The 15,522-nt window shown below is 34.2% G+C and overlaps 2 protein-coding genes across 5 annotated transcripts; both read right to left on the bottom strand.

Moving 5' to 3' along the window:
• Nucleotides 1–126: 126 nt before the first annotated feature.
• Nucleotides 127–15,441, bottom strand: LOC137034124 (UDP-glucuronosyltransferase 2C1-like). 4 transcript variants are annotated; one of them, XM_067406753.1, is made up of 7 exons: nucleotides 15,303–15,441; nucleotides 13,542–13,682; nucleotides 4,464–4,612; nucleotides 2,115–2,246; nucleotides 1,835–1,922; nucleotides 1,407–1,626; nucleotides 127–1,245 (listed from the first exon to the last, which is right to left on the bottom strand). In XM_067406753.1, exons 2-7 carry the CDS (start codon nucleotides 13,579–13,581, stop codon nucleotides 957–959), a joined length of 918 nt encoding a protein of 305 aa, XP_067262854.1. In that variant the 5' UTR covers nucleotides 13,582–13,682; nucleotides 15,303–15,441; the 3' UTR covers nucleotides 127–956. The 4 variants fall into 4 exon arrangements, with proteins under 4 accessions (XP_067262854.1, XP_067262855.1, XP_067262856.1 ...); XM_067406754.1 differs by lacking the exon at nucleotides 15,303–15,441 and adding an exon at nucleotides 13,731–13,828 and having other exon boundaries at nucleotides 13,542–13,643; XM_067406755.1 differs by lacking the exons at nucleotides 13,542–13,682; nucleotides 15,303–15,441 and adding an exon at nucleotides 8,258–8,273.
• On the bottom strand, nucleotides 10,661–12,267 carry tal2 (T-cell acute lymphocytic leukemia 2). The gene is made up of 2 exons (XM_067406756.1): nucleotides 11,603–12,267; nucleotides 10,661–11,516 (listed from the first exon to the last, which is right to left on the bottom strand). Exon 2 carries the CDS (start codon nucleotides 11,499–11,501, stop codon nucleotides 11,172–11,174), a length of 330 nt encoding a protein of 109 aa, XP_067262857.1. The 5' UTR covers nucleotides 11,502–11,516; nucleotides 11,603–12,267; the 3' UTR covers nucleotides 10,661–11,171.
• Nucleotides 15,442–15,522: the final 81 nt, after the last annotated feature.

The raw sequence follows: 15,522 nt of genomic DNA, 5'->3' as shown, positions 1-15,522 counted from the left end.
GGTCCCGGGTTCAGATCCCGGACGAGCCCCCATTTGTTACATCCTCACCTGTAGTCTAAGGGTAAATAGGGAATGAACGAGATTTAAAAACAGAAAACAGATTTAACTTTTCTTAAATGTCTTTTATTCACATAAACATTCATCAACTCACATATCAGATGTGGTAAACGGAAGCTTAATCGTGCTTGCTTGATGTGTAAGAACCAATGAGGTTCATTCTTATGTGTTACGTAGCATGATCTCATGAGTCAAAAGTATGATTGAGCTTCAGTTTATGTTCGCTGATCAATAAGCTAATTGCAATAAGCAAGCTCTTAGAATTTTATTTTAATCTGCAACAGGTTTGGCTGAGAAATGCTAAAGTTGATCAGGGAAGTCTTGCATGTCCTGTGCTGGCAGGAGAAGCAAATCGATTCTTTGGTATCCATGAAGGATGAAGGATCATTGAAGGATCACAACATTGACACAAATGTTGTGTCAATCAACATTTCCAACATGATCTTCAGATTGATCCAATGACTGCCTCTATAGGGAAAACTAAAATATTCTCACATTCTCTTGGGCTGAATTCAGCAAGCAAATGAACATAGATTGTGAGTCTCATTATTACCAGCAATTGAGATCACTTGATCTTCTTCAACCATATTCTGCCAGGTAAAATTGTTTACCATTCAAGTATACAAACTTTAACCAATAAATGAGTCATGTAAAGTGACCTATGTAAAGGTTTTCATAAATCATCAAACTGCTTTGATAAAAGGTACACACTTTAAGGCAATATGGTCCAGATGTCCTGGTTTTATTTTTTCTCCATTGAAATTATGTATCTGAATTATTACAATTAACTGGCACACCAAAGCAAAAAATATAAATAATCAGCAGTTGTGAGGAATCTAGCGTGCCCAAGATGCATATATACTGTAAATGAGCTGTATTTTTTTATCAGTCAAAATCAATCACTCGTTTTTTCTTTTGCTTTTCCGCTTTGATCTAAAACAGCAACGCATTATGAAGAATTTGCACAACTTAAAGACGACGTAGAGGACTACAGTCAGGATGGTGAACAGAAAAGCGAACACATCCAGACAGTGGTACTGGTACCAGGTAAGGTTGTGCGCTTCTACACGCAGGTGTTTGGCACCTTTATTGCGCATGACAAACTCAATCCAGAACACAGACTCATCCAAAGGCTTCATTGGTCTGTCATGATGAATCCTGGACAAATGCATAGCGTTCTCTTTATACCTGTGGAAATGAAGAAAAATACAATAATATGTCTCTTTATACTTTATAAACTTCATCAATTCATTGTGTCAATGTTGAATATTAGTAATTGAACCAGCATATACTCCTCTAAATATCTAGACTGAAGTCTTGTCATAGTTGTACAAAGACGTTCAACTCACGAGGGGTCATTAATGACGGCATTGAGTCCATCCACCAGGTCTTGAATCTGCATTCTGTTGAAGTCCATGACAACTGCAACCCCTTTGGCCTTCATATGAGCCAAATTATCTGGTTGGTCAGCAAACAAGGGGATCCCGACCATCGGCACACCATGATATATGGCCTCATATATGCCATTAGTGCCCCCATGAGTGATAAATGCTCTGGTTTTGGGGTGGCCTGAATCAGGAGACAAATACAGAAGATTGTGTTGTTTGGCAAAAGGTAACAAACCTCAGTAGGGGGCGCTAAAGTTTCATTCAAATGCATGTTCCATTTAACTGAGTACAGTATTATTCAGTTAATTAGTTAAACAGTTTAACTAATTGGGTCTTCAAATTGTTGCTTTATTTTTCTTCAAATAAAAATCACAAATTATAACCCTAACCCAATAAATCATTCTGAGGGATCCATTCGTATATTCTGGTGTTTTCACCAAGAGTATCTGGCTTGTCTCCGGCGTATCGCCACAAGACCTGTGAATAAAACAACAAACACACACAACCAAACTCCCAAATGATATGTGTAAAAAAAACAGTAAGACTTAGAGAATCACTAGACGGACTGATATTAAATATAGTACATGTCAAAGTTTCTATTTTTCACCTTCCAATGAAATGATAAAAAATAAAATATGGAAAAGTAGAATGTAAGGATAGTAAAATAACCTTCTGTGGGATCTGTGCCAGTGCCGAGGCGATCGTATTGCTCCTCTCGTTGGTTATGTTGTTTATCATGGACCCCAGAGTGAAGACCACAATCCCATCATTCCCTGAGCTCTGCACAAACTTCTCTAGATCCTACACGAATAAGGATGCTCAGTACTTTCTCTTTTTGCTACAGTGTTTTAAATATCAAGTACTACCTAGGCTAGTATTGTAACGGCAATATCAGTACTCAAAAATAAAATGAACATTTACAATACGATCATTAAGGGAAAAAAGTTGCTACATGTGACCTTTTCTACCAGTGAGTGCACATTATTATCCCCACCTAAGTAGTTTATAACCCTACAGTACCAACTATTCATGGTCTCTGGGAACAAAGGTACATACTCATTCTCATGGCAAAGATGTGAAAGATGAACTTGGCAAGTAGGTGAGCTTTTTGATGCATAATCCTATTCCTCTTTTGTTTAGTTCTTATTTCTGTAAGCTTAATGTTGATTGGCTGCCAATCAATACAAGACAGGAAATGTCAGAGGAATTCATTCAATGTATCAATCATCTTCTATTTCAAAGGTGTGAGTGTAAAACACTACAAGTGGCTTCATTTCAGCAAAAACTGCCAATAATTGTCACTATTAGCAAGGGGGTTTGAATTGGTAAGTCGGCACTCAGTTTCAGCAACTGGAAATAACTATTAACTATAACTATAAATGATTAGATATTTGGGAGTCATTTGTGGGTTAAGTGTGTTATGATTATACCTGTCTGGTATAATGTTTTTGTCCTCACTGTAAACCCTAATGCTCAAAATACTTGAGTAGGACAAACTTAAATTAGTTCAGTTAAATTAACTGTTATGAGTATTTAGAATTTTTCACAGTTTCAGAGTTCACAGCACTGACATATTTCAAGTAAACTGAACTGTTTCATTGTTTTGAGTTGCATGAATTAATTTCTTTTAATTTAGACTAACTTAAAGGGTTAGCTCACCCAAAAATGAAAATTCTGTCATTACTTACCCTCATGCCGTTCCACGCCCGTAAGACCTTTGTTAAACTTCGGAACACAAATTAAGATATTTTTGTTGAAATCTGATGGCTCAGCGAGCCCTGCATAGCAAGCAATGACATTTCCTCTCTCAAGATCCATAAAGGTACTAAAAACATATTGAAATCATGTGAGTACAGTTGTTCAATATTAATATTATAAAGCAACAAAAATATTTTTGGTGCACCAAAAAAAAAAAAAAAAAAAAAACGACTTATTGATGGCCGATTTCAAAACACTGCTTCAGGAAGCTTCGGAGCACAATGAATCAGTGTATCGAATCAGCTGTTTAGAGCGCCAAAGTCACGTGATTTCAGCAGTTTGGCGGTTTGACACGTGATCCGAATCATGATTTGATACACTGAATCATAATGCTCTGAAGCTTCCTGAAGCAGTGTTTTGAAATCGGCGCACCAAAAATATTCTCGTCGCTTTATAATATTAATATTGAACCACTGTACTCACATGAACAGATTTAAATATGTTTTTAGTACATTAATGGGAGAGGAAATGTCATTGCTCCCAATGGAGGCCTCACTAAGCCATCGGATTTCATCAACAATATCTTAATTTGTGTTCTGAAGATTAACAAAGGTCTTACGGGTGTGGAACGGCATTAGGGTGAGTAATAAATGACAGAATTTTCATTTTTTGGGTGAACTAACCCTTTAAGTTTAACTGAAACTGGGCTGGGATATTTTATTTCCCAGCATGCTTTGCCCATGGTTGTGTTATATGACTTTTTTATTTATTTTCATATTTAGTAGTGATTATTGTTTTGTTATGATAATTTAGAAGAGTTTAGAGTTTCTGTTAATGTGATTTTTTGGAGTTACCATCATGACAATTGGTGCATGCAGCTTGGTTTGAGAGCAGGTTAGTTACATGTTTTAAGTGGATGTACTTTTTCAATTAGTGCTATACCATACTACTGTTAACATGATAGCAAATTTGCAAGTTTCAGTGTAGTAAATAACTCATTTGATTTGCAAGAACGCAAAATTAAAAAAAAGTTAATTAACTAAATCTTTTATGTTAATTGCTATCAAAATTTCTGAGCTAACTCAGTACTTCAAGTTATGAGCAATAACATGTATGAGTACTACAAACTCAAAACTTGATAGTTATGCTTAATTAAAATTGGGAACATCATAACTGAAAAAAATTATGTAACTGATTACCCAGATTTTTTTGAGTTAGCCCAACTTTTTGATGATTCAAAGCATGTGTCTCATGAATTTCATATTTTGTGCTGGTTTATTTTTCAGCAAATGGGGTAGGCTATTAAAAAGATAGATGGACCTTGGGTAATGGCTTGGCAGGGGTGCAGTGAAGCCCTCCAATGAATTTGAAGTTGGGCAGGAATGGCCGTGGAAACTCAAAATCCCAGTAAGTTCTGATTAACCAGACATCAGCTTTACCCATCATCTCACAATAGGAAGTGGGCCGTCCTAGAATAAAAGATTTTAAACAACAAAATTTGTTTTAATTTGAAGTATAATCATTTTTCCCCCTCTAGCTTATTCAGCTCACCAAAATATTCAGTGTAATAGTTGTCAGTTTTTTTCCACAGACTAATAGCCAAAGCATCTTGAGAAAGGTAGAACAGCATATTGATGATTCGCTCTGTGAAGCTCATCTTGTCAGTGAGTTTACTCATGGCTCCAGGAACATATGATGGCGGAGCTGGTATCTGACCACACATCCGCTCCAAAGTGTGAGCAATGGAGATTCGTAATGTGTACACTAAGGGAATGTCTAGCTTTTCAGCTAATGCCTCACTGCATGGAAAGATTGGATCGGCCAGCATGACGTCAAACTTCCCGTGCTGCAATTTGTCCATCAACTCTGGAGATTTCAGAGCACCATCACAGTATGCAAGACACAAATCTTGATCTCTGGAGACAAGCTGGTAGAATCTGATATGAATTTGCAGCAAGTTTAACTGATCCATCTCATACATTGAGAAATGTAAAAAATCCTCAAAGGAGTCTTGCATGTCCTGCGCAGACAGGGACACACTGAAGGGCTGGTAGGTAAAGTGGTCTGATTCATTGGCATGCATGAAGAGAGAGGCATTTGGCACCAGCACTGTGACATCGTGTCCCCTGTCAATCAGTGTTTCCAACACGATCTTCAGATTGATCCAGTGACTGCCCTCAGTAAACCAAACTAAAATATTCCCACACTCTCCAGGGCAGAATACAGTGAGTAAGAAAAGAAAACCGACTATGAATCTCATAACTGCCACCGATAGAGTGAGTGATCACTCAATGTCCCACAATCATATACTGTCAGTTACTGTCACTGTCACTATAATCATTAACCTAGAAGAGCAAAGTCATGGTTGAGATCAATCAATAAACTGTTCAGGTAAAAGTTATCTTAAAAATATTTTGTGGTAAAATTATTGTGAATATGTAGCTGACATGAAATTTCAAGCAGTGAATGATACATACATGCAAGTTCAGAAAAAAATACTGAGACAAACATGTTTTTTCCTGCTTCCTGTGGGTAATTTTGTTCCTGCACCTTGTCACACTTCCCAGGCCCCATGAAACACACTTTCACATTTATGGCCCGAAATAGTGACTGACCAAACAAAGATGGTATGCACCCTCCCTAAAACACTTGTAAAGATTTTCAAAATAAAAGCAGTCAGTCACGGTTCTGCAGTAACCACTAGGGGCAGTAATGTTTAGTACTATTTATACTCATATAAAATATAATTCTTATTTTTATGTATTAATAATTTTATTTTTATATATTTTTCACTATTACAAATGTATTTTTATGTAATTTTATCTTATATATTAATAACATATACTAATAATATGAATATATTTAACATTATAAAATATAAATATATACACAAATAAAAATGATCAATTTGAAAAGGACAAAAAAAAGCATAAAACTATCCTATCTATCTATTTATCTATCTGAACGGATATTAAAGGTGCCCTAGAATTAAAAATGTAATTTACCTTGGCATAGTTAAATAACAAGAGTTCAGTACATGGAAATGACATACAGTGAGTCTCAAACACCGTTGTTTCCTCCTTCTTATATAAATCTAATTTGTTTAAAAGACCTTTGAAAAACAAGCGAATCTCAACATAACACCGACTGTTATGTAACAGTCGGGATCATTAATATGTACGGCCCAATATTTGCATATGCCAGCTCATGTTCAAGGCATTAGACAAGGGCAGGACGTCTGGATCTGTGCACAGGTGAAACATCAGACTAGGTAAGCAAGCAAGAACAATAGCAAAAAATGGCAGATGGAGCAATAATAACTGACATGATCCATGATATCATCATATTTTTAGTGATATTTGTAAACTGTCTTTCTAAATGTTTCGTTAGCATGTTGCTAATGTACTGTTAAATGTGGTTAAAGTTACCATCGTTTCTTACTGTATTCACGGAGACAAGACCATTGTTATTTTCATTTTTAAACACTTGCAGTCTGTATAATTCATAAACACAACTTCATTCTTTATAAATCTCTCCAACAGTGTAGCATTAGCCGTTAGCCACAGAGCACTATCAATCTCGTTCAGAATCAAATGTAAACATCCAAATAAATACTCACGTAATCCAATGTATGCATGCAGCATGCATGACGAACACTTTGTAAAGATCCATTTTGTGGGTTATATTAGCTGTGTGAACTTTGTTTAAGCAATGATAGAGTCGAGAGCTCGGGAGGGGGCGGAGAGCGCGAGCAATTAAAGGGGCCGCAGCCTGAATCGGCGCATTTTTAATTATGCCCCAAAATAGGCAGTTAAAAAAATTAATAAAAAAAAAATCTATGGGGTATTTTGAGCTGAAACTTCACAGACACATTCAGGGGACACCTTAGACTTAAAAACGTTCGATGGCACCTTTAAAACACTAGATATGACTGCCAACTTTGTAAATGGTTACAGAGACAACTTGGCGTCATACAGTAAATTGTACCGAAAACAACAAACTCGCACAGAAATATTTATCACGTTGCTAGGATACACATGGCAAATGACAATAATGTGTTCTAAATTCAGCTCAAAATATAAAACATGTTTGATATCCTCCAACTGTCAGGATTTATACACCACAATTTTCTGCAAAATCTGTCAATCCTAACTGCCCAAAATGGGACATTCTGCAACTACGCTATAAATAGAAAAAATGGTGTAGGATTTATTTTCAAACAATTTAATTACTAGTACATTTTACAAATAATTGCAAAGAACTTGCAAGTAACACAATGAATTAAACGTAAAGTTTTGAAGTAGAAAGACTGTAACAGTATTTTCTTTTAAAACGTACTCAACTAATCTTGGTTTTATTCAAATTCAAAAAATCATTTTTGACAGTGAAGCGTCAACTCTTCCAGACTGAATATGTAGTGTATTCCTGCCTTAACATATTACACTGGGATGGGAGGATGTATTCATCAAAAACATCTACAATACCAAACATTTATAGAATTTGTGCTTCTGTTTCAGAGATTTTACTTTTCCCCTAATCCAAAATGTTCAAACTCTTCTTCCTCTGTGAGTTACAGCATGTTGCTTTTTGAAGTATAGATTTGCATAATCTGATTACAGATCATTGGATTGTCAGTGTGCCATAAAAAAGTGCTCTAGAGGAGAGAGCCGCTGTCCAGCCAACAATGGCCATCCCTCCAGCCAGCAATGCACCTGCCTGCACTCTAACCAGCTCTCCTGTCTCCCACAGATAACACTTTCTACCCTCTCTTCCATGCTTTCTTTTTTTTTTGGGGTGGAGGCACATATAAGGATTTATGACCCCTCCAGCCCTTTTTATTTTGGAGACGGGGGCTCAGACAGAGTGGGAAAAATTTAGCATGCAGCATGTGAATTGGTTTAGACGTATAAAGAGATCAGGGCTAATCGGTTGGCACCAGAGACACTTCTGCATTCAGCCTCCTTTCGGGGAGGGCAACGGAGCGCGGGAGTGAATGCATGTGAGGGGGGGAGAGAGGGAGAAGCCCATGATCTGCTCCATTGTGATAACAGATTTAGGCAGAGTGTGAGGTTCCGATAAGGAAAAGCACACTCAATAGAAGATTAGCCGCATACTTGGAGTAGAACAGTGAAGGAGAGGAGGACACTTGGAAAGAAGAGGAGACGTGGGATGTGTTAGTCATGCTGAAACGGATTCTGCTTATTATTTATTATTAATATTTTCCTCTCTTTTCATCGTTTTAAAATTTGCTTTAAATATCAGTTGCTGTGTTATAGAGCTTGAGTCTAATTTTAGCAGATTTATCAATTTAAAACATGGCACAGCACAATATATTGATGAAAGAAGTCTTAGATATGGATCAAGTCAGATTTATTTTTATAGCATTTTTCATAATATGCATTGTTTTAAAACAGCTTTACAGAAAATCATGTGTTTTTTAATATCTTGATGTATATAATGTATACAGTGTAATCATTTAGCAGATTAGAGCTGATTTCATTACAATACAAGCAATCAAGCAGTTGAGATTTGCTATATAGTTCTTGTATCGACCTATGCGAGTATACTGTATGCATGCAGATCCTTATATATACAACTTTGTATAATGAGTTAGGTGATTTTTGGCAAAATAAAAAAATCAAGCAGTTTAGTTTTGCTACATAAGGCCTAGTATATAGCCTATGACCCTATATGAGTGTATTGTATGTATGTGGATAAAGCTGAACATACTTACAGTATATATTCAAATTTATATAAAAAGATGGGCGAAAATATAGTTACATTTTGCACCGAAATAAAAAATCAAGCAGTTGAGATTTGCTTTATAGTATATTATACGCTCTGTGGGTGTGTTGTATGTATGCAAAAAAAAAAAAAAAAGGTAAAATAATGGTACAAATACCAGTAAATTGACTAGAGCAAACATTAGTAAATCACGTTGCGTGGTTAATTTAAATACTCTCCTCCAGTAAATTTTGTGTCTGAAAGGGAAACTTCTACAAATGCATATGCAACAAGGTCAGCCACAAAAACAACTCAGTCCACAACTTTTCAGCGCTAATTTTGCACTGGCGCAAGCTCTTAGTAAATCTGGCCTTATGTGTGGTATTCATTCTAAATAACACATTGTTAGTAGATATTCAAAGTTCTGATGCATGATGCGTGTTTGAACATTAGATCTAAAACAGAAGGGTTAGTTTAAGTAAGCATTAGCAACCATTCACACACTCGCCAGATGAGCTTTGCTTTTCCGTGTTTGGTTTTAGGATCCTTTTTTGTGTTTGCAGTTGTGATTGTGTGTTGTGTTAAATGGTGTTTAGTACAGAGGGCGGTCAGCTGCTGATTTCAAATGGGTAAAGTAGTATGAACAACTGCCCAAAAACACACTCTTCCTCCTTGATGATGATTCCAACACGGCTAAGAGGGATTTAACTGAATATTTTTACACTTAAGGTCAAATGTGGCCAATAGAATAGAGTGATCTGAACATAAATGATGGATATGCTCATTTGCAGTTACATGCATTTATCCAAAATCATCTTATGGCTGAATGTCACAAAGTAATGGTCAGGTCATATTTCACCCTAAAAATGAAAAGGAAATAAAAAAGAAATTAAAATTTACATGAGGAAATTCAAGCCTTTTTCATTTTGACCTCATGACTTTAACACATTTATCCCCCCAAAAATATTCATTAATATAATGCTAAAAAAAATGACTATTTGAAAAAGATTTTTGAATTTGAAAAATTTCTGCATAAATTACATTAAAAAAAAAACAGAGTACCATTGACACTGAGTGCTTAATTGGCATAAAGATGTCACAATGCAAAATAAAACGAACTAATCTAGACATGCAAAATATAATTTCTTTTTTTTTATTTTCTTGGTTTTGGGCTGAAATTTGACTTGGACGTGTTCTTTGCATGTTATATGAGATTCGGCCAGTTACTAAACAAGTGAAATAGCCTTTCTTCTGCATCATCTGTGTATATGAATCATTTTTATCAGTATTGTCACTCCTTTAAATGTCTAATTAAAATATGATCCACCTCTTTGTGCAGCTGATTGGTCACTCACGAGTGTGGATTTTGACTCCAAGATGACCTCTGGCCTCAGACCAAAAGTTAAGCTGTGTCTACAATCCCCTCTCTCATGTGGCTTGGACACTTCCAGAGGTCATCGCTATGGTCACACGGCTCCTAAACTGCCGCTGCAGAGAACAATGATCTGACCACAACATAAAAGCCAATCAGAGTGTTTAGAGCAGACCAATACATGCATGCACATGGTTTGGATGAAACCACTTTCGCCAACCCGATGATGTTTGATTGAAATATTTTAGTGAATTCGAAGAACGTTAAGACTTTTTACTTATTTTAATATCAAATCGACGAATAAATTAATACAATAATCATTTTCAAGTAACACAATTATTTGATTCATGAGAAAAAAACATTCTACAATTTTTAATAATGAATGCACAAAAATAATCTTTGGCAAAACATATTTTGTATTTGTGAATGCAGAGTAATTTAAACAATAACATTTTCCATTTAATAAATTACAATTTAATGTACAACTAGTTGCATGTGCTGAATCCATTAATAGCATAAATATTAAATAAAAACATTAAATACAATCAAATAAATAAAAATTTGAAATCTGAGCTTGTTACTGGCTTCAGTCTCAAACAAAACATTCTTGAGTTTTTAGGAGATTAAATTATATTAATATTAAAAAATATTGGGGGAGATGCTTCCAAAGTGCATTCTTCACAATGCTTATGTTGTTCAGGGTTTCCGCTTGATTTGAAGTACTGGTGAATAAAGTGTCTCTGGGTTTCCACAGATCATTCATTTCCAATCAGCATGGAAAAGATGAGTGATTTTGATGTCATAGTGAACATGAACATTCCGAGTTCCGGAAATCCACTCCAGCTTTATCTCTCCATGGCGATGGAATTTTCAAAAATGTCACAATCACAGAATCCTCTCACAGAATGCTCATGCCTCAGTTAGGATTAATTCTACCATGCTTCTGAACTGTCGCAGCTGGACCCGGGAGAGGGTGGGTCGGTGTCGCTGGTCCAGGTGCGGTCGGTGCGCAGGTTCTGCATGTTCCCCGTGAGCAGTGTGAGGAGTGCGGCTTGCGAGTGAGTCGACGGCTCTCCGCCCTGGCTCTCCAGCAGAGTCACCAGGAAGTTGATGTAGCGCATGGCCAGCCGCAGGATCTCGTTCTTGCTGAGCTTTTTCTCAGGCGGGTGCGTGGGAATGAGTTTCCGCAGCTCTGCGAAGGCTGTGTTGACATTATGTTGGCGCCAGCGCTCACGTGTGTTGGTGAACACCTTCCTGGTCATGATACTGCGGTACTTCTACAGGGAAATAAAACGGACGGTCATGCCATTGTCATACTGGGGTAAAATGAAAATCATTTTGTTACAAACAAACAATATCTTACCACTTTCAGTTGTCTTGAAGCTCTATGTACGTTGGGGCATCAGGAACAAATTTTCTGGCATGAAAAAATCCCAAAATAGTCCCGACAGCAGATGAAAGCAGCAGTGAGCAGTGTTTTGTCAGGTAATTGCAGACGTAATAAACCCGCATCCGTCCTCTCACTCTCACTGAACTCCTCAGACAGAAGACAGGGTGAAGGAGAGAGAGGATGTGAGGGAGGGGTGGGGTTTGGCTTGTGCCTCTCATTTTTATAGTCATGCTGCTGTGTGACGTCACAGGGTGTGAGTGGGGGGAACGAGTTTTACATCTGCCATTAATGCGTTTAAATTGATTAACATAATGCATCATGTTTCCATTCACAGCTATAGCATTCGGGGGCTAAATACAAGGAAATCCAGCTTTTGACCAACTGAACAAGTAAAACAAACTGCAGTCTAGTGTTTAAACCAAGCAGGGCACGTTAATATAAAGCTTTCGTATCATGCATCTTATCCTGGACTTCATATAGCATCAAAAATGCTTTTTCTATTCTTTTATTTTCATATTATTAAATGTTTAAATTATATGCACAAATATAATTATTTATATTATTCAAAAAAAAATCTTATCAATTTATAATTCATATTTAATCTTGACTTCACAGCAGTAAAAACTATTCTATCCTGATATATTTGTTCTATTCTTTTATTTTTATATTTTTAAATGAATAATTATATCCATAAATATTATTATTTATAAATTATATGAATTTATAATTCATATATAATTCATATTTAATCTTAACTTCACAGTAAATAATATTAATATTAAATTTCATAAATTTAATATATTTTAATGATATTTAACTTTATAAATTTCTTTTTTTTTTCATTTTCAAGGCAATAAAAAAATACTAAATTATTAATTACTTCACACTGCCAGTCAGTCATATAAACAGGTTAGACAAATTAAAAGCAAGGTATAATCCAATGATTAACACTCTTAACATTGTATCTAACCAAAAAGTCAAGCTTCACTATGCTTGAAAAATATTTTTTTTGATGTGTTTTGATGTTCTCATTTTAATCCACAGCATAATATGCATCAAAATACTTTGGATATTTTCGTCTCTCTTTAAATGTCAGCTTGTAAATCTTCACATTGCAAATCTTTTCTAATTGCACTTATTGATGTGAATGAACCATTTTTATTGATGCGAGTTTAAGTTAATTCATTATTATTATCTTAAACACTTCCACATTCACCCCATCGGGCAACAAAAGAAACGACGGACTATTCAAAGCAGACTTATTGCCTATGAGCTCTAACAAATACGTGGCTGTTGTACAAAATGTGTTTCTCTCTATTGTTGGGATGCTGGACGTCCACCTGCTAACAGATCTATTACAGCGACTCTTTCCAATAGTGAAGTGACATCATAATGAAAACCTTCCTCTGATTGGACAACGCGGTGCCAAAAAAACCCACAGCATATTCACCCTGACAGAGTAATAATATGGGTTTTGTCTGAATGATGGTAATCTTGTTTAGCATGTCCTGGGGCTTCACATAAATTACACTAGGTTATGACAGAGGCAAGCTTGTGGATCAGCACATTCTTTGGGGCCAAGGTCTCCGAAGCCCCCTCTCGCTCTCTCTCGCGCTCTCAACCTCCCTTCAGATCAAAAGCTGGTGTCTCGCTGCAGCAATTGTTGCGTTAAAAGTCTCTCTGAGAATTGTGGGGGATTTGCATAATGGGATTATGGAGGGATTAGGAGTCAGGCAGAGGACAGACACAGTTAGAACGGAGTTGAATTCACGACTCCATTCATACAGACTCGACTGCTCAACACTCCCTGCACCTGCAGAGCTGCCTTTCAGATTGGCCAAAAACTTCAACAATCCGCAAACCTGCACAAAACTAAACTCTCAACCAATACACACTCAAACGTTCAGCCTACCTGAGCTCCAGTTTCCCATAGGAAAGTAATGTGTCTTCATTGAATTGCATTGCTGAAGAAACAGCTGCAATATTAAAGACTTCTGCTGTACAGATGTTTCTCCTGTGAAAACAGTGCAGTCTCTCAGATTTGGTTCAAAGTCTGTAATCAAAAGTTACAGTTGTCAATATGAATTCAAATATTTCTCACCAAATTCTCATTAATACCAATGATCAGAGCTGTCCAATCCAAATGAAATATCAAATGTGTCTGTTTTTATTGTTCTAAGAAATTCCAAGACAAAGCTGATATTTACATGAATTAAACGTAAAAGAACTAAATTCTCATGAAATAAAAAGAGTAAAAGAGCAAAATATGAGAAATTATATATTTAAACATTGTACACACGTGTGTGAGTATATATATATATATATATATATATATATATATATATATATATATATATATATATATATATATATATATATAGCTACAGTATATTTTTATTTTAAATATTTACTAAAATAATAGAAATATATATGCTAATAAATAATAAATATATACACATTGAATATCTATATTATATATTTAAACATTACACCATTACACACAATTTTAAACATACATTCTATTAAAAGTTTACTTATATTTTAATTATATTAATTTTATCATTCATAATTTTCAGGCGCACACACAAACACACATGAATACATATACTTATATATATATTATATATATAGCTACAATATATTTTAAATATAAATCATATATACTATATAGTGTATATAGCTACAATATATTTTTATTTTAAATAATATATACTAAAATAATATAAATATACACATTTAGTATATATTTAGATATAAAATATATATTTATATTTTAAATATATACAGTATATTATATATGATTTGTATGATAAATATACATACTGTAGATATATATATATATATATATATATATATATATATATATATATATATATATATATATAGATATAGATACATACATCTAATATCTATATATTATATATTTAAACATTACACACATATTTTAAATATATAAACTTTATTAAATGTTTACTTATATTGAAATTCTATTAATTTTATAATTCATATTTTTACATTTTCAGCCACACACATGCATATATATATATATATATATATATATATATATATATATATATATATATATATATATATATATATATATATATATATATATATATATATAGAGCGCTGCAATATATTTTTATTTTAAATATAAATAACATACTAAAAAAAATTAAATATACACACTTTTTAGTATATATTTAGATTTCAAATGAAAATATATATTTATACTTTAAATATATACAGTATATTATATATGATTTGTATGATAAATATACATACTGTAGATATATATATATATATATATATATAGATATAGAAAAAAAGATCAAATATATATATTATATATTTAAACATTACACACATATTTTAAATATATAAACTTTATTAAATGTTTACTTATATTTAAATTATATTAATTTTATAATTCATATTTTTACATTTTCAGGCACAAACATGCATATATATATATATTATAGCGCTGCAATATATTTTTATTTTAAATATAAATAACATACTAAAAAAAATTAAATATACACACTTTTTAGTATATATTTAGATTTAAAATGAAAATATATATTTATACTTTAAATATATACAGTATATTATATTAATTGTATAATTAGTTGTGGTGAAACAGGTGGGGGAAAAAAACAAGTAAGCAACTTACTGTAGGGTTAGTGGTTTGTTCAGACTGCCTTAGCAAGGACCTATTACATGCAGGAACCTTCTCCAACTGTTACTATATGAGCATTTAGTACATTGTTGACAGTGCAGTAAGAGTGACAAGAGATTTGACCCAATGCTTGCAATGAAGAGTAGTTAAAAAGGGTCAGATTTGAACAGCATGCTCTGTTCTCACAGCTTTTTTCCATCTGAAAGAGCGCTGA

Source organism: Chanodichthys erythropterus, chromosome 13 (genome assembly GCF_024489055.1).
Source record: "Chanodichthys erythropterus isolate Z2021 chromosome 13, ASM2448905v1, whole genome shotgun sequence".
NCBI classification, from domain to species: Eukaryota; Metazoa; Chordata; class Actinopteri; order Cypriniformes; family Xenocyprididae; genus Chanodichthys; species Chanodichthys erythropterus.
This window is presented reverse-complemented; position numbering and strand designations above follow the sequence as displayed.